General features: G+C 37.5%; 1 protein-coding gene across 1 annotated transcript; it reads right to left on the bottom strand.

The window, feature by feature from the left end:
- Positions 1-294: 294 nt before the first annotated feature.
- CPB1 (carboxypeptidase B1 (tissue)) lies at positions 295-19,376 on the bottom strand. The gene is made up of 11 exons (XM_010001718.1): positions 19,306-19,376; positions 19,142-19,217; positions 17,379-17,503; positions 14,900-14,999; positions 13,372-13,473; positions 12,509-12,610; positions 10,110-10,220; positions 9,923-10,013; positions 9,165-9,367; positions 1,675-1,759; positions 295-519 (listed from the first exon to the last, which is right to left on the bottom strand). The coding sequence occupies exons 1-11, from the start codon at positions 19,374-19,376 to the stop codon at positions 332-334; spliced, it is 1,254 nt and encodes a 417-aa protein (XP_010000020.1). The 3' UTR covers positions 295-331.
- Positions 19,377-23,883: the final 4,507 nt, after the last annotated feature.

The following is a 23,883-nucleotide window of genomic DNA, read 5'->3' as shown; positions in this document are numbered from 1 at the left end:
TGTACAGAAAATTGATTGGGAAGGGGGAATTCTTTACAGCTTCTTATGAAAGAAACAGTTAATCATTCATCACCAGACTTAGTCTTTATGGCTGTTTATGATTCTTCCGCTTATAACAGTAGGAACATGTGGGGCCCCAGGAAGTACCAGGGCTCTGAGAATATTTTGAGAAGTATTTTCTCTTGATAAACTTGCAGTTTTAGTGACCTGTGATGGACTAAGGATATAACTGGCAACATTAAGTAGAGAGAAATGAACCTCTTGTTGGGGAAGAATAAAAAGGAAGGCAGCTGTGAGTAAAACCTTCTTTAATAGTTTTTAGAACTCCATTCTAATACAAGTGCTTAAGGACGTAATTGGCAATATATTTAACAGCAAGTAGAGTCTCTTCACAAGTTGGCTTTATCATAGATTCAGGGAGAAGAAAACCGTATCTGCCAGTGTCTCGGAGCTCAAAAGTGAAAGAGTACTTGATGCCTTGGTCATAAGCCCAGTCGTCAGAGCCCCCTGCAGCAGGATCTGTTGATAAAGAATGTACTATAAACCTCACATTGAAATGTGGTATGATTTGGAGTTAAGTCACATAGCCAGAAATGCAGAAAGGACAGATAAAAAGGAATATTCAGTGAATTGATCAGTTTCTCCCATTTATGGAAAAAACTTGTGTTTTTAGGCCTTTTGTGAGTTTCATTTCAGTTGATGAGTGCAAGAAAATTAAACAAGCTAAATTGCTCCCTCCTTGTCAATATTGTGGGGAGACCATAGGAAGAATGTCCAAGGAACAAGAGAATTGCATGTTTGCATGGAGTTGGTAGCAGAAGCAATACCCTTGCACTGCCCAGCTTTTTGAGGCTTATAGAGATCTGAAAGAACTGCAGAGCTGGGCTATCAGCTCAATCTGTTTCTTCTGGACAAATGATACCTTCTCTTTCTAGTATTTTGGTACAATGAAGGCAATCTCTTTTGCTAAGGAAGGGGCCTCCAGAATTGCTAAGCATCACCAAAACATTTTTAAAGGAGAATTATATATATAATATGATATATTATATATGTATTCTAAAAATGAGGAGAAACTTAAAAAAAAAATATTTAAGAGAAGAGAAATAGGGAAAAGATATTAGTTTCCATATTTACGTAAATTAGGAGATGTTAAATGTAGGAGATATGTAAGTACTATAAATCTAGATTTGGCAACTTCTGACACTGTGAAGGTCATATCCTGACAGCTGAGTTCCCAAGGTGGGGAGAAGAATGGAATTGTAATTAGTACATTTCTCAGATTGTAATGTGATGTAAAAGAAAGAATTATCTGTGTTGCTAGAGTAGTTGAAGCCTTTGTTTAGGATTCACATTGTCTTTTCACTTTGATTTAGAGATACTGGAAATGCAGAAAATCCCAGTTTGAGATTTTTATGTTTAAATCTAAACTGTATATGATTTAGGAATTGATGCTATACACATGAATTCCTAAACACTTTATCACATCACCTTCCAAGGGGTCACACTCCCTGGAATCCTTAAGGAGTATGTCATCCCGTATTTTAGAAATTACATATATGTGCATGTGAAGAAAGAAGGAGACTAGTTAGGAAGAGGAGCTAGAATCCCTACCAAACTGCATTTGATAGTTCTAGACACAATCTAGATGGCTAGCATATTTAGGCCAGTACTTACAAATTGTTTTAGCTCCTGGGCCATATGTATATTTGGTATTATACAAACTGGCCAGCTCTTTGGATGCAGCACGAGCAATGGAATTCTGTAGGAAAAGAAGAATGATACAGATTTTCAGAAGCTTTCTGAGTGAATGCATAGTTGAATAAACTGAAAAGCCACACTTGAGAAGTTTTTGTTTGAAAACAGTTGTTCACCTCTAATTACTAGATGTCAGTAGCTGACAATGGGTAGCTTGTCCTGTTGTTGTGAAAAGAGCTTTTCAGTAAAGAGCTCATTCTCCACGCTTTGCTGGAGTATAGTCCAGCCTCTGTATTGTTCTACTGATGTACAGCCTCCTGTATTGTCCAGTATAGCTTGGATAGGTAAGGGGCCAATTGGAAAAAGGATTTTCTGTACTTACAATAAACTCGTACAAGAATAAACTAAATAAGGAATCTTATTTAGAGATAAGTGAATCTTAGAAAATAGTAAGAACTTGATACAGTAAATTGGAAACATCCAATAGCCTTTCATTTCCTTCTATTCATGCAGCTATAAATTCAGAGTAGATTCAGCTTTGTCAGTGGAGCTGAACACTGGTACTAGAGGAAGCAGATTAAGGTCTTGTAACTATTAACAGCCAGAAAAAAAATATAAACTACCTTGGAACCATACATAGTCTCATTAATTTCAGTTCATTTCCTATGCACAGAGGGACTCGTTGAACTCCTGCTGATTTCAGTGGGGGCTGGATCAGGCCCATCAGTAGTACCATGAAGCCTTGTGTGTTTGCATTAAGGAAAATTACAGACTTTTCTTTGAAATGTGTGGCTTTTCCAGTTCTTCATTATACAGCAAGTTGGTAATAAAACATGAAAACTATTACTAACAGATGATAAATATGAAATATTTTTGAAAGCAGATGTTTGGTGTAAGAATAAGCAATGGGTTGCCATATCTTTCTTTATAGCTCACAGCTGAATGGCTCACTATTCCAGGAATTTCCTCAAGCTCCTTTCTCTGTAGGTTGCACTCTGGCTCACTTCCCAGTTGAAGATAAATTGTAAAATATTCTCTGTTCATCCTTATGCTTCAAGCATTCCTGTGAATGACTTAAAGGCATATTGGATAATGGGTTTAGAAAATCTTAGTAAAGGGAGAGAGCTTTCTCAGCTCTCAAAATATGTTTGCATTGGCACAGGCAACCTACTGTATTGCAGAATGTCAAGTGCTTCCCCATGTTGCATTTTGAACATTTTAGAATTATGGGAGTTTGCTGTAGGAATTTGTGGTCACCTAGCATATTAAGAATATTTAAAGAAGTCAGACCAAAGAGTGTTAGAAACTTGTCCTTCCACCTATAGTATTGGCTGCACAAAAATGTGGGGTTTGGTTTCTGGCCCCTCTATTTTTCAAAGCATGTTCTTGCATTTCACAATCTTGGATTCAAAACAACTGGGGTAGCTGAGCTCTCTACAGTGTTGGGGTTTTTTGGGGGGGTTGTTTGTTTGTTTGTTTAGGTTTTTTGAATCCCTTAATAAGTTGATTTTTCTAAAATCCATAATAATTTTTAACACATGTTGAGGGAATTTTAGACATTGGAGACTAATGTTTGCTGGTGATACCATGTTTTCTTCATCATCTTTTATTTGTAATGTATACATTTAACCAGCAGCTGAGCTTGACTCAAATCTTCTCTCAATAGAAATGAATTTTTAAATGTAAACTCATTCTCCCTCTTCTCACATATGCACAAATTGGAAATTGAACTGTAAAGACAGTCTGGTATTATTAATAGACCTATTGATAAATTGTATTTCCTTTCTTTAGTTAACTGCATGGTAAGGACAATAGAACAGCAGAGCTGCTCTTTGGGAAGAGTGGGGCATTCCTTTCACTCAGGTGCCAAATGATGGCTTTAAATCATACCAGAACAGATACCAGAAAGAGTTTGTCAGGAAATCTTTTTTACCTGAGGGATTTTATATTAATGGCCAGGAAGTTGCAAAAAGAGAGATTTGTAGAAAGAGCAGTTGAGATTTCCAGCTGTTAAGAGCCAGGAATCCAAACAAATAACTTCCTCAAGCTCTGCAGGCTGGAGATCAAGGTGGTACTTTAAATGACCTTTCCTAAGTGAAAACATGACTGAGGATTCATGACTTCATCATGAAATGAAACTTTATCTGAATTTTTTATATCTGATTTTTTTTCTCATAAGTAACTTCCATTTGCTTTCCTAGTAGATTTATAGTCCAAAATTTAAATATTAAAAAAAAAATAATAATCAACTTTATAGGAAATACTAAACTCTTAATAACAACAACAGCAGAAATAATAAAAATTAACTAAATATTTGTGACTATCAATACAAAATATGAGGAAGTTTTTCTTTTTGCAATAGCACAGTTACTCAAAACCATCTGTAAAAAGGCAATAGCCTGGAGATTTATACACACATATATGAATAATGCATAGCATTTTTCCAAAAGGGAAAGTGATATTTAACTTTTCAAAAGTGGTTAGGATTTTTGAGCCTGTATGTTATTGGTAAGGAGTAACTTCACTGTCTTTCTGACCTTTGAGGTTGCTGTTTGCTATTGAGTGATTTTCTTGATCTCTTTGCATAACTGAATTGTTGTGGTTTGTTTGGTGTTTGCTTGTTTGGTGTTTTTTTACTGGTAGAATCCCTCTCACAAGGAAAATTTTCCTGAGAGTTATAGTACCAGAGAAACAACTGATGCTCTAAAGTCCTAGAAATAGCTCCAAATTAGTATCTTGTAACTGGGAGCAGAAATGGCTTTTCAGATTCTGCCAGGCAGCTGAACTCTCAGAACTGGTCATTTCAGGAGAAGGTAGCACTGCCTGCACTGATCACCCATCTGTGTTGACACAGCAATTGTTAGTATTTTGTTTGATCTCGTGTACAGAGTGCGAGGGCCAGTGAGAAAGCAGAGTTGTGTTCTCAGTTGCCATTAATTACCCTACACAGTTCACAACCTTTAAACCTCTTTTTTCAGTTATTAGCTTTTAATGAAAGATACGTTACTGACCTCTCTTTCTTACCACATCTGGAGTTTTGAACTGACAAGATAAATTATCATTCTAAGCATCTTCTGTGTGTTAATAGGTAATTATCTCCACGGAGGAGCTGTGATGTCAATTCCGAATTTTGCTGTTCTTCCCACTTTCCTGTTTGTTGTGCTTCCCAGTTGGCCTTACAACTACTTACTTGTACAATCACAGGAGTTTGCAACAGCAACAGCAGCATAGGTTGAAATTCCTCATTGCTGTGTTTTAGATAATAGGAGTTCTACTGTTCAAAAATTCTTGCCCACAGGTCTTCGTGTATGTTAAACACATACATTCAGGAATAAAGTCAGGGTTAAAAAGATTTCGGTCCCTGGCATTGGGTTAAATAATCAGACTGATATCCACAAAGTCATGCGATATATTTGAAATTCACTCTTCTTGCAGGCTACACAGAGTCTCCATGCCTCCACTTCCTACTCTATCCTATTTTAAGCACTCAAGAGGAAATGAAATGCTAGACCAACCCAATGCAGAGGTTGAATTTTGGTGAGCTTAAATAATAACCCATGTGGCCAGTATGCCTTCAAGTAATACAGACTAAAATCCCATCTCTAGAAAATGATTTTGGGTTGTAAATTAATACAATATTCTGTAGCCTGCCAAACTGTAACAGGACACACATCCATTACTCTGACAGTGAGAGTGAGCTGGCTGCAGGCATGAACTTGGTGCTGAGTTTGTTGTTCAACTGAGAGATGGAATTGAACCTGGAAAGGAAGGGCATGATGCACATTCCTCTGCTCTATAAAATCATAGTTCAGAGCCAAGGCAAATACAAACAAGAACTGATAGAGCTAGATTTGTCTGCTGCAAATGAGGAAAATGTAGGGTTAACCTAATAGGAAGCCAAAGCCAAAATATGAACTGATTACAAAAAATATAGGCTGAACTGTTTATGGGAAGTGTGATTTTTTTTATTACAAGAGAACAAAAATCTGAATATTAAAATAAAGATTAAAAGAATCTTTGTAGGATTTGGAGAGATACTGGCCTTGCCAAGCATGTTTTTTAATTGTGCAAACCAGTGCTTCTGTTCTCTGTCAGAGATGGATTCAAGTGTATGTTCTGTAGCAGGGTAACACTCCAGGGTATAGGAAGGAATGAGTCAAGAGGATTATGAAGCAGGCAAAAAATGTGATTCACCAAAAGGAGTACATATTTCCTTTAGGGTGTCATCACAAGAATATTGTGTAACTTCTGATAAATTCCTGACCTAGATTTTTCTGTCTTGGGTGCTTTTTATTTTTGTTGTTGAAGTATTGTTTGGATAACAGTGAAAGTTTTGTGCAAAACCTTGTGGCAAGAGGGAGGGGGCGGGGGAGGTAGGACACAAGGAAGGGAACAAAACAACAGCCTGGAATAAAGGGAGAAAAGTTTTGGGAAAGTCCTTGTGAGCTGTGGGGCTGAGATCCTCACTGCTTCTACGTTTAAGAAACAGAGTGTGAACTTGTGGGAAGGAAGGGACATTTGTGACTTTCATCATGTTTCACTCCCAAGTGCTGGGGTGGTTGTAGGATAGTTCTGATCCCCAACTCAAAGTACATTACAGTAACTTTGGGGTTGTGCTCATTTGCTATAGCAATGTAGAGGAGCATAAAGGATGTCTGCAATTCACAGGGTGCCCTGTTCTACCTGAGAAACCAAACCCAGAAGTTTTATGCCTTCAGATGATTTCTTGAGGCTTTGAACAGAAAAAGTCTTTTGAGTCCCAAGGACAGGCTGTTCCGTATGCTTGCAGAAGAGGAAGGTACAAGCGTTCTGTAGATCTTTCTATTCTGCAGACTTAGTGTCTTCAATCTCAAATTATTCAATTTTTGTGGCCTTCTATATCTCAGACAGTGGAATGCAGCAGAAGGCCCATGGTATTATGCTATCTTTAATTAAATACAATGGAACAAAATGTTGTTAATGATAAGCAGACATGTGAGGTTTTGTTTAAGCACATGTCCAGTTGCTCACTGAAGGAGATAAGAAATTGCAACTGCATTTCCTTTAATTTATTAGATCTGTCAGAGTAAAAATAACATCTAAGATAAGATAATGGCACTATAAATTTTGTTCCTTCATTAGTGAAATGATTTATGATCCTTTTATTTTTCCAAACAATTTATATTAAAAGTTGAGATTTTCATTCTTCAGCATTTCTCTAAATTCTAAATCTAGACAGACCTTTTAGATGTAAGACACAACAATCGGCATACAAAATATACCTCTTTCAGAAGCTGTCTCATTTCAAACTACAATTATTGATTGAAAATATTGCATTTTCTTTAGTCACATCTTAAATGAATGTGTTTTAGTTATTTGAAGTAACGTGAAAATCTGCACTTTTGAACCTGACCCAAAGCCTGCTGATGTCAGTCTTTCTGTTTTATTCACTGACATTGGAGTGAATTAGGCCCTTTCTGTTTAATTATCCCAATTAGAGGCAGTGTTGATTGGGTGATACTCTGATCTTCTCCAAAATAAGGATTTTTGGCAAGACATCATCCCTTGTTATAATCAGATACTGCAGATGTTGAACACCTCTGGGATCCTGCTGTCTTTTTGTTGGGATCACAAAAAAAGGGAAATAATTTTCCTTAAATAAGATATGAAAAACATTCATAAGGTCACCTCCTCAAGGTGATGAGATTTTGATTGCTTTGTAGTGAAAAATAATAGAACTCTGCCTGAGATCAGTGTGCCAGATTTAAAATATAGGATAAAGTGATGTTGGAAAGCTTAACTTACAGTATGAAATCAAATGGCTGAAAAGAAATATATAGGCTGCATTGCTGAGGTATTTGTTTTTTATGCTGAATGGTAATAGCAGAATTGTCCAATTTTTGATAAAAATTGTAGGACTTTAGTATATGTGGTAAATTACGTTTTACCATGTACTAGAAAAGAACATTGCTAATATAATAATTTAATAAAATAATTGGAAAACCTAGAAAGCATAGGTTTATTCTTATTGATAAGGACTGTTTTAATAAAGAGCTGTCAATGTGAACTTTTCCCTATTAAGACCATGAAAACATGCTGTATTTTTAGTTATGTATCATCATGGTTGCTGTTGATTCAAAATATTGGGCAGAACATCATGCAAATTTTTCACACATGGCAACTTTGTGATCTTGACAACAAAGGAGCTCCAAGGGTTTTGTGGTGGTTTATTACTTCAGACTGAACTGCAATGTGTGAAGTGGGAAGCTTTTGTAAAAACTGAAGACAATAAGTTATTACAGTTCCCTGGAATAATTGCAATTTAAAATTTCTGGAATATAAATTAAGAAAACACAATCTTCATCTTAATTTCAGCCTCTTTTTGAAGCTGTAAAATGTAGCAAAAAATGTAGCAAGAAACTTTACTCTTGGCCTCAGTTTGTATTTATGCTTCAGAATCATGACATCTATTTGGGAGCACTCATAAATCTGTCAAACCTGCACAGCAGAGTAACACACAGTGTTGTTGCCTTGGACTTTTGGCAGCATCCAGGGAGAAAAGAGAACGAAAATTTGTTTGTTTTGCTTTGCTGTGTTCTTATCCCTGCCAGCAGCTTCTAATTGCCTGTATACCAGATAACTGAAGTAACTGTATTAGTCATGATTGTTGATTTTTGGCTGTATAAAATGTTTACTAATTGTATACAGATATAATAGTTTTAACGCTTCTCTCTGTTTTTAAGGATTAAAAAGAATAATCCAGACAGTTGTTATCTTAAATGGTGTTAGGGTGTGGTCTTTCTCTAGGGTGAATAACAGAGACATTGTCCTTTAAAACACCACATTAATCATCTCTAGCAAATAAAAGGTGTTTGAATTCAGACGTGTTTAGAAAGGCCTCAGAACAGAAACTTTTAACCTCTTTTGTATCAAACTGTTTTCAATTATATTGTTAACAAAAACTTCCTCCTTGTCCTGAACCTCCATCAATAGGAGTTTCATAGTTTTACTTCAGTGAGAACTAAGGTTGGGTAGGAAGTGGTAGACAGAGTTGGTTATAATGACACCAGCTCAGTCATTTCATAGTTACTGCAACCTTATCAAGCTGTTAGCTTGACTGAGCAGGCATAATGGTTCTATGTAACGTATTAAGGCTGCATATACTGCAGCCTCTTAAGTCAGGAAGAGACAGTTCTGCACAGCATAGTGGATTTCTTTAGAGCATGACTGGAAGAGAAACCTGACCTTGGGGCAAATTCATTGTGTATGTGGAAATTAAATAAGGCTCTTGGGTTTATCCTGTGCTTGAACTTTCCTGAAGCCATCATGGTTTCCCTTGTTCTTGCTATGAAAGACTGAAGTGTTTTCAAAAACTAGCAGTACAGATTATTTCCAGCTGTTAAAGAAACTGCTTGAGGTTAAATGGACCTAAATAGCAAGTGATGATTTTTACTTATTCTTTTCACTATGTCAAAATGACAGAGACTTACCAGCTCCTCATAGTCTGCTGGTAATTTGTATGTATACGAATAAGGAAACAGTAGCAGCTGGGAATAGGAGTGAACTGTCAGGTATGCCTTGATTGTAGAAAGATGTTCACGAATAAAATCAGCCAAAGCCTTGGTCTCCTTTTCAGACTCGGGTGCAGAACCACAGTAAGTGGCATCACAGGGTCTTTTTGAGGCCCCAAGAGCTGGGAAGAAAGGTGAATTTAATGAGTTTTAAATGGAAAATACTGGTTGTCAGGAGAGTCATGTTACAAAGCTTTTGTAGATAAGCCTTGGAAATCCTACTGACACACATGGCATATCAGAGGAAAGAATATTGTATTTCATAGTTAAGACACTAAGCAAGATGATATAACATTCAATAAATGTGCCTTGTAGAGTGTGCATAGTTGGAAGAACATGAGTATTGATGTAAAGCTCTGTTATCTAAGTGATTTGGGATACTGATTTGCTTCAGTAGTTAATAATCACCTCCTTGCAAATCTCCCCCATTTCTAGGACACTTCCAGGAACCAGCCAAGTGGAAACCACTCAAAAGAAATCCTCTCCGCTGAGTGAAACCAACCAAAAGCAAATTCTTTCAGTTTCTCTTCTGAATTCATAGAAGAGTATGTATACTCTTCTGTATATGTGTATGTGTGTAAATATATATATATATGTGTGTATATGTGTGTGTGTACATAGAGGTAGTCATACATACACTGTATGATTGTTCACAGCTATTGTTAGGAGACACTTACTGCACCAGCCAGCATTAAAATTCCTGTTGGGATCAGTACCAATGCAACTGCTACCAGCATTTTTAGAGCGTGTCTTTCTCCACATACGGTCCTGAAATAGAATGGTGAAGCATAGATCAAAACTAAGACAGTTCCAACAGTTGACTCTTCCAGCAATACTCTTCTTGAGAAAGAAGAACGTACTTACTTTTGTCCAAGTGTAAACATAACCGTCAATGTTAACAACAGGCAAAACATAGAAGTCCAGGCTGTTGAGAAGTCTGGTCATGACAGTATCTTTTCCATAGGTCTCAACAGCCTAGTTGGAGAAAATTAGAAAAAACTGGTGATGTCTTCATAGATCTATATCTCCTGTGTGTATGTAAAGGCTTAGGCCTGGATCAGGAATTAATGGACGTGATGGGCAAAGCCACCCAGGTCATTCCTCCACTGTGATATTACATGTACTTCAGGGATTTACACTGACTCAAACTGCACTGTTGTGAGAAAACACTCATTCTGGTAGATAAATTATATGGTAAAGCAATGTAGATTTTCAACAGGACAGTACATCTCACTGGACAGAGACTTCCATTTACTGGCTTCTTGTTTAAAGACAGCAAAGTTCCTGGGGGGTTTGCTTTAAGTGAAAAGCAAAAATAATTATTTCCATTTTTTATATCTGTTGTGTGGAGAAATTTTATCATTACCCAAAATGATAGAGAATATTTCCGAAGAACATCCATGCACATTTCAAGTTGTAATGCTATGGATGCAGAATATGTCCCTGCACTTTTCCAGACATATATTGAAAAACAAACGTAACTCCAGGCATAAACCTGTATATCCTGATTGTTCATAGGCTGACACTTTGTATGTTCACAGATCTGTATCAATGTCAAGTGGAGTGTGCAGTGACATTTGCTCCAAGTATGTTGCACCCATGTTTCCTTTACACGGATGTAAAGGACAACACAGGGAGCAAGGCAATAGAGAAAACCAGCTATTGTCTTGTAACTAGCAAATGGGAAGGTCGGATGTACAATCTAGAAAAGCAGTTTCAGATCAGTAAATCTTATTTTTTCTGTTTCGGTGTTTTATCCTTGGTTGGATTTTTTGGAGGTACATACAACAATCCACCTTGCTCATGTTTTCTCTATTTTTTGTTGTTTGTTTTTTTACTTTTCTGTCTAGAAGAAATCCCAACTGAACAGGTGATGCTCACAGGACTGAGCTTTTCAAGCACTTCTGCCTATCCACACTTGGATTCAGTGAGCAGAGCCGCCGCTGGTGTCAGACCCACCCATGAATTAAGTGACCAGACAGCGAATTGACAGCTGTAGTGACGTGAATTGCTAAGAGAAAAATGGCAGCACATACTGTCTGCAGCCTTATTAGCAGGTAATTAAATCACATTCCCATTGACTCCACTGAGATGTCACTTTCAATTTCCACTGCTCCCTACACAAAACCGCATGGCTGTCTGACAAGACTGAGATGATACTTGCCACCAAGGTCTCTGCCAGAATGGCTCACTAATGTACTTTGGCTTTCCTTTACCTGAGTTTTAAATCCTAGCTGCTGTTCCTAGGTTTTTTTTGTTTGTTTCTTTGTTGTTGTTTTTTTTTGGTTGGTTGATTGGTTTGGGGTTTTTTTTGTTATTGTTGTTTTTAAATTTTAAAGCAGGGATTTTTAAAAAATTTGAGCATATCAGTGAGTTGTTCTGCTAAGTTGATTGATCTCCTCCTGCTGTGGTGGAATATACCTCTACTCTGTGGAGAAGACTGCAGCATTTGATAACTCCCACCTGCTTTATGTTGCTGGTGAGGAGAAGGAAAAGGTAAAGGAGATAAAATCGTTTAATTCAAGGCCTAAAAAATCCCAGCCTAAAATATCCCAGCCTAAAGTGAAGGTAGTTTCACTTGTGTAGCTCTTTCATTAATATGGTTTCCTATTTTAGAACCATTCTGAACAACCAGAAGTGGCAGCTTGAAGTGATGTGTGTGCATTTCCCTCTTCCTGAGTGGAGTTCAGGGACCTTCATCAATGGTGTTCCTCTTCTCTTGTGTACATTTCCTCAGTGCACTCTGTGCTTAGCTGAGGGCAGGTCTCCACCTTATCTGTTACCTTGCTGACTAAACCTGTTTGCAGGGAATATATCACCTGATGCTGTAGAAAGACATCTGTTCTGATGTGCATACAGATGCCTTCTGATGTGCCCTTGAACTTCCTTATTCCTTACTCCTTAAGACTATGTGAAGAACATTGTGTTTAGAATATTAATAGACCTGTTTGTTTGTCTCTCACCTTCCTCTGACTACAGATGACTGCGAAAATAACTGTTTCTAGACTGTGAAATTAACTCTTGCAGTTGTCAGAACATCTTAGACATACTTTTAGGTTGTCTTAAACTGCTGAACGATTACAGGTTCAACCATTAAGACCTGGTTTAAGAAGTTACTCCCTAATCATCTGAGGTGACAAAAGGGATGTGCAGACAGGTATTTAGAGGTAAGAGGCAATCTGCAGTGGCCTCAGCTTTTTCTGCTCACTAAAGATTTTCTTAAACATAGTTGCATTTTATAAAATATTTTTAAGCTTACTGACTTCTTTCACAAACCACTGGCAGAATGCAGGGGAGATCCACTCTCTTGCATGGAAACCACAATCCATAAAGATGGCCTTCTTATTTGGACCACTTTTTCCCAGCTAGGAAAAAAAAACACAACAAAAATCCAGGTCTTGAACAAATTTTTATGCAGAACAAGTTGGCCAGCTTGCTGACCTAAAAAGTCAAGCTTCATACAAATATAGCATTCCTTGATAAATTGCAAAACTACAGTGTGCTCTCAGCTGCAGCTGTGATATTCAAGCTAAAGCAATAGATACTTAATAATTTCATTTTTATTAACGTAGATAAGTCCCCTCCCTGTTATTTGATTATTCTACCCTGTTAATTTATTTCCTGTAGTGTCTCTAAGAGTTGATCTTGTTTTCTCAACTGATATATTATTCTAAGTAATATGCTTATGCAATTTGGGCAAGTAATCTTTATCTTTTCACCTTTATTTAAGTCATAGTATCTTATTTATTTGTAAGAATTATGTGAAAAATTCTGAAGATACAAACGTGTTGCCTCTTGCTAGGGATACTGACATATGTAGATCCTTTTAGAGTAAATGAATTTACAAACAACAGGTTTAGGGAATACAAAGGTAAATGTTCATTCAAATAGCTCTCAGAAGTGTGGTTAAATGTATATGTCTGAACTTCTGATAATTCATTATGTCTCCTTAAAAAAAAAAAGAATCTTAAAAGGTGAAAAAAATCACAGCAGTAGTGAACAACGTGTATTAATTTTCTGCAAATTTTATATTACTATCTTAGCAGCATTGGTGTTTTAATAGACCTCATAATCTTGTGGAGGTTAATAGAGGAAAAGTCTGGTACAAAGAAATCAGAGCACTTACTTTGAGAAGGTACATTGGCCGTCCTTCATATGTTTCCCCAATCACACTGCGAGAGACAAGGTCTGGGTTCTGAGCAGCAATTTCAGCAGTCCAAGCAGCTATCTGTTTTATAAGGATGTTACATTTACTGAAGTCTCTGTCCTCAGGTCCAGAGTAATTAATTCAGACTTCAAGTCAGAACAGTCCTTCTGAGCATCTAACTTGACCTAATATTTAATACAGTTTGTAGATTTCCAAGAATTCATTCCTACTTGTACTAGAGTTATATGTCTGAATTAAGATTTTTGAGTATGAATTTATCTAAACCCATTTATTGGAGTAGGGCTGGTGGATTGCAAAGAGCTTTGAATGCTAACCCTAAGTATTTATGACTTTGTCAACCCTTAAACACTCTTAATAAAAGAAAACTGTTTTTCTTGTTAAGCTAAGTAAATTGAATGCCTTAAATCTTCTACATGTAGTAATGTTTTCTGTTTCATGCCTCTTTTATTTATCATCATTCTTGAATTACTGACAGAAGTGCTGGACAGGGATTTGTAGCATCACTCTGCCAATGCCAGATACAAAAGAAATAAAATTTCCTTCATGGTATTTATAATTTAAGGACAATAATACCAGCTTGTATTATCTTAATATTGGAGCAGATTCCCTTTGTTATAGGTGCCTTCAGAAGCTCAGAAAAGAAGTTGTCACATCCACATGAAGAGCTATCTATGAACTAAGAGAAGGACTGGAAACAGCAGACAGATCTAGACAAACTGTCAAGAGAATACTAGAAATAATGGTTGACATTATAGATGTTGGTGGTTTTTTGCATGCCAATAAATTTGGCAGTGTGAGAGGAACTCTTGTTCTTATTTTTAAATAGTCTTATAAAAGGAGACCGCATTTTTTGTTTTAGTTCTGTGTATGATCTATAGATACCAGTTAGAGAGGACACACACATTTTCTCATTTGAAAATGTAACAGGTGCTTAGTGGGCAATGATTTGCATAAAAAAGAAAGATTTCTGCAAGGAAAGACATAAAAGGGAGATTGTCATACTACTAAGTATAAGAACTATGATGCAATGGATGATAGGGAGCCATGTAAAGATGTGAAGAGTGACGTATGGTTGAGATTATGTGTCAGGAAAAATGAATGTGCCTGTGAAAAAGAAGGGAGAAGGGGAGAGCTTATGGTGGAAGATGAAGAATCAAGTTTTTAGCAGTGGAGATGGGAGAAGGAGTCAAAAGGAGAGAGCAAACTAGTAGTGAGGCATTCAGCCTTGTCATTGGATTTCTGCAGAGTTTCTTTGCAGCACTGGGAGAAGTAGGAGGAGGAAATAGGTGCAGGGAGATGGATTATGCATATTAATTTGGTAATGAGCAATAAAGGATAAGAGGAAGGAGAGTTTGGAGAGGAGCTGTCATATTAATGGATGGAACAGAAGAGGAAAAAGAAAGAAGGCTGGAAGCATATCAGAAGCCATTCTGACCACAGAGGGTAAGGTACCAAGCTGATGAAATGACAAACATCTAGACTTTACCTTTACCCAGTTGTTGTACTTTTCATAGCTGTGTTTGGCAGTGCGATCTTTGCTGTCAAACTGGGCGTCCAGTGCAGCCTGCAGGTTGTCAATCAGAACTCTGCAATAGGGCACCAGGAAAAGTGTAAAGAGAAGCATACGGTTTGCTGGCAGGCAAGTAAGTACTAGGCAGACATTTCAAGATCTTCCTGGAAGTAAGGCCACATGCATTGGGAAGTGACATGCAGAGGAGGGGTTGATTTATGGATTTGAAAAGAAGATCTGTTAGGTTCAAGTTTCAACCTATTTCCTGTCTCAACCTTCCTGTGAGAATGATCAGGGAGCAATAGATTTCTCCTAATTAGCCTTTGCCTACTTACTCCTATACTTGCAAACCTCCAGGATGGCAACAGTTTTCTTTGCGAAGACTGGCAATGCTGAGACAGAGTGTGTGTAGAAAGTGAGCTCTCGGCTGACTTCATGTCACCAGATTGCATCTGTAGGAAAAGGGCCTTCTCTTGAATTTATGACACTGGAGGACAGTTAGACTGCAGCAATTCAACGCTCCCGTGCTGCAACTCAGAGATGTTTGCCTGATAAAATTCTTTGTCAAACCAAGCTTTCAAAGGTTAGGTGTGGTTTGACAGCCCTGCTGCGGGTGGCACTACCCATCCTCCAAGCTACTTAACTGCACATGAGGTGGGCTATTAAAGTACAACACACAATGGCAAGAAAACCCCAGCATTCTGTCTGGACTGGTTAGATCTCTCCTTTTCATCTTTCCCTGGGTCTAACACAATGACACAGCTCATTGTTGAGCAGACTTGTGAGGACCTTTTGCTTCTATTTTAACCTTGGCTATGAAAAAATGAAGACCTCTTGTTTTTCTAGTGCCTTTCTGCTTGTCTTAATATTTTTACAAATCCTACCCTTCCAGGATATGTCCTTGATCATTTGTGATTTGGATAGAAGAGCAGGAGGCCAGTTTGTGAGGCCCCTCCAGCCTTCAGAACAAACAGCACAAAGGACTACATTGACATGATGTCACGGCACTGCAGCTGCACTTCAAAAGAGTTGGAAGGGCTTGGGTTGTCACAAGGACACTCAACTCAAGTTTGACAAGGATGCCTTCCAGACATTATGGCCTTTGTTGCAATCAAAAGATTTGTGCACAGACCTGAGGGAGTTTTTGAACGTTATAGGAAAAACTAGCACATGTAGAGTAACTCCTCCTTTGCCAAAGAGGAAATTCCACTGAAATTGAATTCCTGTGCTGGATGTGTGCTGTGGCATTATTGAAGATTATTTCATCTAGAATGTTTTTTTAGACTCTGTTCCCCCAGTGGCATCCAAATCAGACATGGCTAACAAAAGGCAAATAAATTTAGGGATGGATTATCCTTGGATTTACCAGATCATAAAAGTTCCGTTTAGTGGGAACTATGTGTTACCCAATGGAGTAGCTCAGTCTGCTGGCAACAACAGTGGGGCTAAGAGACAAAACCTCTTTACTCAGCCAAATCAAGTTGTGAGAATTTGATCAGGTAACACTGACTTTCAGTGTCTGAGTACATAGTGTTGACAGAATATCCATTATACATTAAAGAAGCCTGATAATCAGGCTGGGCTGAACCCATTTGCAAACCTCGGGTGAAGCTAAAGGAGCAATGAAGACAGGCAGCCTCACTCCACTTCTCATCCTCAGTAATGCTTACATGACTGGAAGACACTAAGTATGAGCAGTTGCCTTGTCCTGCTCTTTTCTTCTTCCCCTTCCATTAGTGCTACGCACTACAACACTTCTCAGGGCTATGTAATGTGACAGTGTCTGTTCTGTCCACTTACGCTGCAGTTGTATTCAGTCATGGAAACTTAGGGCTTTTTAGCTTCTGGGTGATCTACTTACAAAATATTTAAGCCAATTAAGAGCTCTCTTTGGATCTTTGCCATGGATCTGCTTTGTGACTTGAGTATTTTGTCCACTCCCTTGGCCCTTCACCTGGTAACTGTCTTCTCTTTGTCACCAGTTGGGTTATTTTGTCCCTCTAGCTATCATTCTGCAGCTTAGAGAACTCAGTGGGTAGCCCCTCATGGTAGCCCTTGAGGTTCACCGTTTTCTGCTTCAGTACCCTAATACTATCATGCAAACCTCTCTGTTGGACTTTCTGGATCTTCCTAGAACTTCGCTGCATTTTGTCTTCACTGGGAAATCTTCCTTGTCCGATCCATACTCCATCCTTGTGCACTGCAGTGAGCTTTCACCTCTGGGACATTCCTGGTAGTAAGTCTTTGCTTCCTGTGTCTTATCCCTATGAAAATTTCATCTCACTCCTTTAATGCAGAGCAGCTACAATCCATTTGAACTGCCATATGGAAGCTGAACCCAGTAGAGGCATCCACAGGAGGGATGAAGTTTGTGACAGGAAGACCATTTGACCAATATGAAAAGATCAAATGTATTTTTCTCCTATTCAAAATACAGTAGTGAGGGCAAACTTACCTATACTCCACTCCACTTTCTTTCAAAAGATCTTCAACCTCAAAAGACTTGTCAGCTTCAACTCGGAAATCAACTTGCATTTTTGGCCTTATCAGCATGACAGAGTCTGGCTGCCAAAAGTCAACCTGGAGGAGACCAAATGAATACATAGACAAATAAATACATACATATGGCTGTGATTTTTATGGGTGTGTGTGATATGGATTGTGATTAATAGACCTAATTTCATTCATATCCTATTAGGTTGACCTGACCTTGCCTGCCAGAAGTATCAACCTAATTTTTCACTGGAAATTAAGAAGATTTTATTAGGCCCTGCAAGTTACGTGGCAGTGGAGATGGCAGTGATCATTTCACAAATGCCAAGTATTCTATAACATCTGAGTGCATACAGACCTGTGGATATTATGGCTGTCTTTACGACTTCTTTAATTCTTTGTACAACTTTCATTGGAGGTTTTTGCCTATAAGTGTTAAGACAGAAATGGACTCCTGACTGACCAACAGAGGGATGTCACATGAATACTTTACACAAATGAGCTGGGAAAGACTTGCCTGTATGAGTGATCTCAAGACTCAGTTCACTGAAGTTGGTATGAGGATCCTATGCCTTCAGAAGATGTTTAGTTCAGGGTGGACAAATGACAGTGCTATTACTATTTCACATGTTTTTGCTGAAGTCAGCTTCCAGATCTCTGAATTTAGTGCCCTGTTAAAGGCCAGTGAAAGCAAATCTAGTTTGCCAGCCTAACACCTTTTCAACCTTTCCTCTCATGAGCATAAAGGGGCTAGGGGCTCGTGAGCATTTACATGAATTTCAAGTGAAGTTCAAGTGTCTTCAAGTGAGATGACTATTCCAGAATATATTACTACATCAGTCCTGACTGACTGGTTTCTGTATCAATGGTAGTCCAGGGATATTTCCTTTGCTTAAAAGAAGAAGAAAACAAACAACCCCTTTGTACTACACACTTAAAAGCATGCGTGGTATTTCTTAATATTGGCAGCACCATTCCAATAGTGTATTCTTCTACAGAATATTGTTACAGCCTGCTATACTAGGATAGTGCTCCACATCTGTACTTTGTTAAAAATACCATCCTTTCATCCTATAGATAATGGTGTCTTTTTCACCAACAGCTATTTTACAACATCAAAGCTGAAGAGAAATATTGAAAACACATTTGCTGTCTTTATTGTTTTTTCTCATGTCATTGTGTCATCATATATCGACATCAAGGTCAGTAAGAAACACACAGCTTGGCTGGAGAGAACGGAAGCTTTAAAGGAAAGTCAGAGAAGAAAAGATGACATGAGAGACTAGAGGCCTCTGAGAAGGTGAATTTGATGTAAGTGTCAATTTTTATATTATTTACATGAACAATATGTTTTGCCTATAGTGGCAAAAGTTCTGGTAGCTGGAATTTCCATGTTTTATCTAATATATTCTTGAAAGCACCCCACAATGCATACAACATTTCAGATTAACTTATTCTATTAATAAATTATGGTGGGCACTTTGGTATTCAGACTGGATTAACCAGACTTTCTAGGAAGGTATTGGAAAGTATTTGCATTGCTCTAGTTTTATCCCCTTGTCCTGTTTCTTCTGAAGAAACACTCCAGGTGACTTGATTTCTTGAATGAAATCAAGATTAGATCTTTAACTCAGCAGCATGATTTTTTAAAAGATATTTGTTAGTTGAACAAAAGGAGAGGTGTTCCTTTCAAACGCAGTATATCCCCTTCCCCAAGTTCTTTACCTGCATGTTGCTGGCAAGGGAAGCAATGATTTCTACCTGCTCATCATTCTGCGGAATCACTCGAAACACCTTCTGCCTGAAAGGGGAGGAAAAGACTGGGTTTGAAACAGGTAAGTCAATTGAAAGGCTTTTTCTCAGGCATAAAACTTGCTGACTGTTCTTACCCATCAAATGCAAGATCCTGCAAGTGAGCAGAAACAGCTGCAGCACCTAGGAGAACCAAGAGGGCCCACATTTTTCTTACAGAAAAGAAAATCAGGTTTCTAGTAGTTCTGTTCTTTTATAACCTGTTTTATCCTGTTTCTTATCAATTATACACCAGAACAACACACTGATACACTGATGGATTGTTCCACTGGCCTTGTTTTATTTGCATACTGTTTATAATGTGTGTTTTACTCCACACCTGTGAAAACAGCTGAAAATCGCAAGGTGAGCTGGCTAAAGGATGTTGCTACTTGTGTTGGAGAAACTTTTGATATTAGAAAGTGAATTTAGTTAATTTTATTCTTTTCTTTTGTGTGTGAATTTTTATTAAATTTTAAATTTTTTTTGCAATCATTTGGTTGCTGGATACACATTACCTGTGTAATAGTAGAGGTCTATCAGATGTTGTTGCAGTGTGACTAGTCTTAATCACAAAGCATTGTCCCTTTTCCTGGATAACATGGGGCCCAACTCTGACAAAGGTAGCAGAAACACAGTTGGGATTTATAAATTTTTTTTTTTTTTTTTTTGCAACAGACAGTAAAAGTATTGAACTTGTACTTTGCTCAGTCACTTCACTGAAACTTATGAGTAAGTCAGGTGTCTGCAGAACTGACAGTGTAGAAATTTTTAGTGGCAATAGGGTTGTGCATATACTCCACATATCACATTCACTGATTGTTTTTGCATATTCTCTAATTTAATCATGTAAGGATCAAAGGTAGATACTTTTTAATTTAAGCACTACTGTGGGCATTACATGTAGGCAAGAAAGATCAGATGACATGTAGCCATATAAAAGCATTTTTAGGTTTACCTTTCATGTTGTGCCTAAACTATCTGAGAAACAATAGTGTTTGCATCACTACCCTTACATCTGTTTAGTTTTCATTAATGAGCATTTGGCATTAAATGTAACGTTAATGACCCATGATGAATATGTTCCTAAAAGGAGGCTCCAAATCTGTGCTGAGTCTGTTTATCAAGAACTGTCTTTGCCAAATCATAGGATTTGAACTTACTTTGCAATTAATGATCCAATTTGTAGCACTGCAGGCTCTTGCCCAGAAATGATCAAGCCCAGATCTTGCAATGAATAAATGATCAGAAGAAGTAATCAAACAAATTGCAGATGTCACCATTCCCTGTTGAGCACTGAGAAGCATCTCAGAAATAGAAAACTGCCAGATTTCAATGCTTGAGTTTACTTCTAAGAAAGTCTTTGTTTTTCATGCAGTTGGATGTGATGGGGGATTTCTGGTTTATGTTGTTTTTTTCTCCAAGCAATCACTGATACAGCACTACTGCCATCAACTACTCAGCTGGCAAGCAGTACTAAATGCTAGAATTTCTAATGGCAGTCTTTGCTGGTTTAATTCCAGACTAGGTCAGAAAAAACCCAATAACCTGTAATCCTACTTAAGTGATTTATTTTGCATCTCAAGATTGATGGTTATTTGTCAGACTAACTCATAAACTAGGTCTAAACATTGTCTTGTTTTTCTAACTGTATAATACAAAAGTTTAATATTTATATGAGAAAGGGACAGCATAAGGATAAATAAAGTAGCAAATTAAATTTGGTTAAGCCATCTGTTCTGTTTTGTGTCTGATTACAAGCCAGCAGCACATTAGTTGGCCATGGCTGAGTAAACCTTGGCCTTTACTACTTAACATTGAGTGCAGGGGCTGGTATTACCTCTATCTTTGAAAAGAGTCACAAGGAAGATTAAGTTTTTTGAATCAAGAACAAAACCAGCTGAATACCTAAAGCAGAGTGTGCAGTTATTTCCTTCAGGACATGTGTTTTGTCTTATACTGAAGGTGAGCACAGCTGAAAAAAGTGCCAGCTACTGCAATTTTGTTGTAGTTGTTTGCTTTTTCCATGATTAAAAAATTATGTCTTCTGTAATGTTTTCACTCAGAAATAAAATTACTTATGTTTAGTGACATGAGCTGTAAAAAGTTTTGATATTAATAATTTTCTATATTCCAGCTGAAATATTAGTAGTAATATCTTGTTCAGCTTTAGGAATAAAAATACTCTGGTAGTCCACTGTGAAAAGCTCATGAAAGTTAAGCACAGACTAATAAAAGGAAAAAGACACATCAATGTTAGCATTTTAGAAGCATCTTTTATCCTATGAAGCCTTTCTTCTCATTTGTTATCAAACCAAATCCAAAACTCTGAGGATAAATAATGTCTTTTTTTCCTAGGGATTTTTATAGATAGAGTTTTCCTGAATCAGATAGTTTTCTGAGCTATATTTTTAAAACTCTGCTATCTTTTACTCACAAAATATTGTCAGTCCTTATAACCCTTGACAAATTTATCTTAATATTGTTTGATGTTTATTGTGTTCCAGAAGATCAGCGAGAAACTCCTCATTGTCCAGATCTTAACACTGCATGTAGCAAAATCCTAACGTGTGCCACACCAGCCATAAGAGTTTTGGGGACTATCTTATAATCATTTATTTGTTAAGATAATATGTGCTGACCTTAAGTTTTAAGAGTAATACTGTTGAATATATTCTGAAGACATCTGAGAGTACTTTGAAGAGGCCAGGATCAACAGAATCCACTAGCCAAATCCACCTCCAAACTTTCTTCGTACCTTCTCTGTATTGATATATTAGTATTATTGCATCTTTTGATTCATCAAAGGCTTTTCAACTTTAGTGCCCTAGGACATGCTCATATCCTACTGTTTTGGTGACTATGTGTAAGTGTCTTCTTTTTATTTTTTTTTTCCACATTCACAGATGCAATTTTACTGTGAAAAGGAACTGGATAAGAAGAAGGAAAAATGGGAGTGATGAGTTCTAGGGTATGGAGCAAAAAAAGGTAGCTCTCATGACTTTGGAATGTGTTTCTACTTCTGCTGTTGACTTATCAGGTGAGAAACAGCAAAACCTGTAACTGTTCTCTTGTAGGGCTGGTGGATTTTTGCCAAGCTATGTCATATGAAATAGGTATCATATTTTTATCGTTGAACTATAGTTGTTGGGATTAAGACTGAATGTATTGCAGCTTCATTATATGATAAATGCACAGACTGCTTAGTGTTTAGTAAGTATTTTATACCCCTAGCTAGAAGATGTATAAACCAAACCATATGCATTCAGATTCTTATTTGCTTGAAAAAACTGTGAAATTTACTAAAACAGAAGCAGTGATAAAGGTATTTGCAGTGCCAGAATTCCCAGGAACCAAGCACCGAGAAACTGTTGAATGCTGAAGAGGAAAAATATATTTGATGAAGCAATGAAACAGACTGACCTCACACCCATTGGTTATGGACATCTTCTGTTTGATTAGCTTGTCCTTGGAATAAGCTTTCTGTGACATACAGGAGTGTGGCAAGTTTTAATACTCAAACCTATTCCCTGAAACCTGTAAGGCTGGCAGGGCCTTGGCAGGACTCAGTGACTGCTTAAAGATACAAAAAAGCATAAGGCCCTTCCCATTACGGTTTTTAAGGCACTGAGATCAGCATCTGATATTTAGTGAGGAATCATGCCTAGAGTGAAAAGTTCATTATCTAAAAAAGTACCCTAGTGCCTAGACATGCAGCAGTCTTACTAATAGAAGAGAGTGACATTTTCAGCTCTCATCTTTTTGCAGTATCTGATGGGCATAGGCATTTATTTTCTGTTGTAGATCAGCACAACATTTACACCTATATAATGTTTCCAGCAATGCCAAAACCAGATGTGATTGAGGCAGTGCTAGAATTATTCTCTAATGAGACACAGAAGTATCTGCCCATGGTTGAGGCCTCTCTGGGATATCTAATACAGGTTGTTAGCACATTATCTTTCTCAGTATTCCCTTAGTTCCCATTGTGGGTTCTGCGGGGGCTGGAGTTAAATCAGGCTGTCAGTGTCCAACCATCTACCTCCAGTTTTAACAGAAGGATTTAGACAGACAGCGAATCTCCACTTCATCCAGCTAAATATGATCCAGATAGTGATGCTATATTGGAGTTAACGCAGCACAGCAGGGTCACCATGAATGGGAGTAAAGACAGATGATAGAAAATGGGAGAGTCCAGGATGCATAAAAAAACTCAGCAAGAAATGTTCAAGGAAGAGAATGGATTGAGCAGTTTGATTCTGTGCTTAGGCCTAACTGAAATTTCTTTGTACAGATTGCTGTGTAATTTACTATCCTGTTTTGCTTTTTGTATGTATTTACCTTAATGGATTATGTAAATAATGAACTTTCTTTTTCTCCAGTGTAGCTTGTTTTTCATGTGTAGACTTGATAAAATTTGTAACTTAGTGCTTGGATAGTTACCTTCAGCTCTGGATGATTCTGAAATCATCAGAATCAGTGCCCTTTGCTGAGAGGCAGGTTGTATCAGCTGCCATTATACCTGGGCAAAGGTCAGGGATTTCTACCCTTTCAGGAAAACAAGGCCATTTAGAAATTAATAAACTTTCTCAGTTCACGTTTATTAAAATAACCCAAATTCACAAGCTGTAGAAGAAAACAGGACTCCACTATTATAAAATAGAACTTCAGCTAAT

This window comes from Chaetura pelagica, unplaced genomic scaffold, assembly GCF_000747805.2.
Source record: "Chaetura pelagica isolate M959 unplaced genomic scaffold, ChaPel_1.0 scaffold807, whole genome shotgun sequence".
NCBI lineage: Eukaryota > Metazoa > Chordata > Aves > Apodiformes > Apodidae > Chaetura > Chaetura pelagica.
The sequence above is the reverse complement of the archived record's forward strand: the minus strand, read 5'-3'. Positions and strand labels throughout refer to the sequence as shown.

Excerpts from the sequence above, each read along its gene's own strand:
- CPB1 (XM_010001718.1), bottom strand. The coding sequence starts at position 19,376 with ATGTGGGCCCTCTTGGTTCTCCTAGGTGCTGCAGCTGTTTCTGCTCAC. Across the intron at positions 13,474-14,899 it reads AGTACAACAACTGGGTAAAG|ATAGCTGCTTGGACTGCTGA; the intron begins GTAAAGTCTAGA and ends CTTATAAAACAG. Across the intron at positions 10,014-10,109 it reads ATGTTTACACTTGGACAAAA|GACCGTATGTGGAGAAAGAC; the intron begins GTAAGTACGTTC and ends ATTCTATTTCAG.